General features: G+C 43.4%; 1 protein-coding gene across 1 annotated transcript; it reads right to left on the bottom strand.

The window, feature by feature from the left end:
- Positions 1–37: 37 nt before the first annotated feature.
- On the bottom strand, positions 38–289 carry LOC107125501 (thymosin beta-4-like). The gene has a single exon (XM_015428920.1). It carries the CDS (start codon positions 254–256, stop codon positions 98–100), a length of 159 nt encoding a protein of 52 aa, XP_015284406.1. The 5' UTR covers positions 257–289; the 3' UTR covers positions 38–97.
- Positions 290–309: the final 20 nt, after the last annotated feature.

The following is a 309-nucleotide window of genomic DNA, read 5'->3' as shown; positions in this document are numbered from 1 at the left end:
GGTCATTTAAACTTTATCCAACCTCTTTGCCTCTTACCAAGTAGAAAGAGCTGAAAGAAGTAAAATAAGAAGGCACTGCTTGCGGAGTGTACAGTGCCTAATTTTGGAAGGGCTGATTTCGTTGCGATTCACCCGCTTGCTTCTCCTGCTCAATTGTTTCTTTCGAAGGCAGCGGGCTCTTCTCTTGCCTTTCTGTCTCCTTCAACTTAGACTTATAACATTTCTTGATTTCAGCCACATCTGGTTTGTCAGCCATATTTGTCGATTAATCAGTGATGCTTTGCACGCACAGACACAACTCCGACCTTT

The sequence above is a fragment of the Gekko japonicus genome, unplaced genomic scaffold, assembly GCF_001447785.1.
Source record: "Gekko japonicus isolate JY-2015 unplaced genomic scaffold, Gekko_japonicus_V1.1 scaffold130080, whole genome shotgun sequence".
Classification (NCBI taxonomy): domain Eukaryota; kingdom Metazoa; phylum Chordata; class Lepidosauria; order Squamata; family Gekkonidae; genus Gekko; species Gekko japonicus.
Note: the sequence above shows the minus strand (reverse complement) of the source record. Positions and strands in the feature narration are given on the sequence as shown.

Bases quoted from the DNA above. Each gene is read 5' to 3' on its own strand.
- LOC107125501 (XM_015428920.1), bottom strand. From the start codon at position 256: ATGGCTGACAAACCAGATGTGGCTGAAATCAAGAAATGTTATAAGTCT.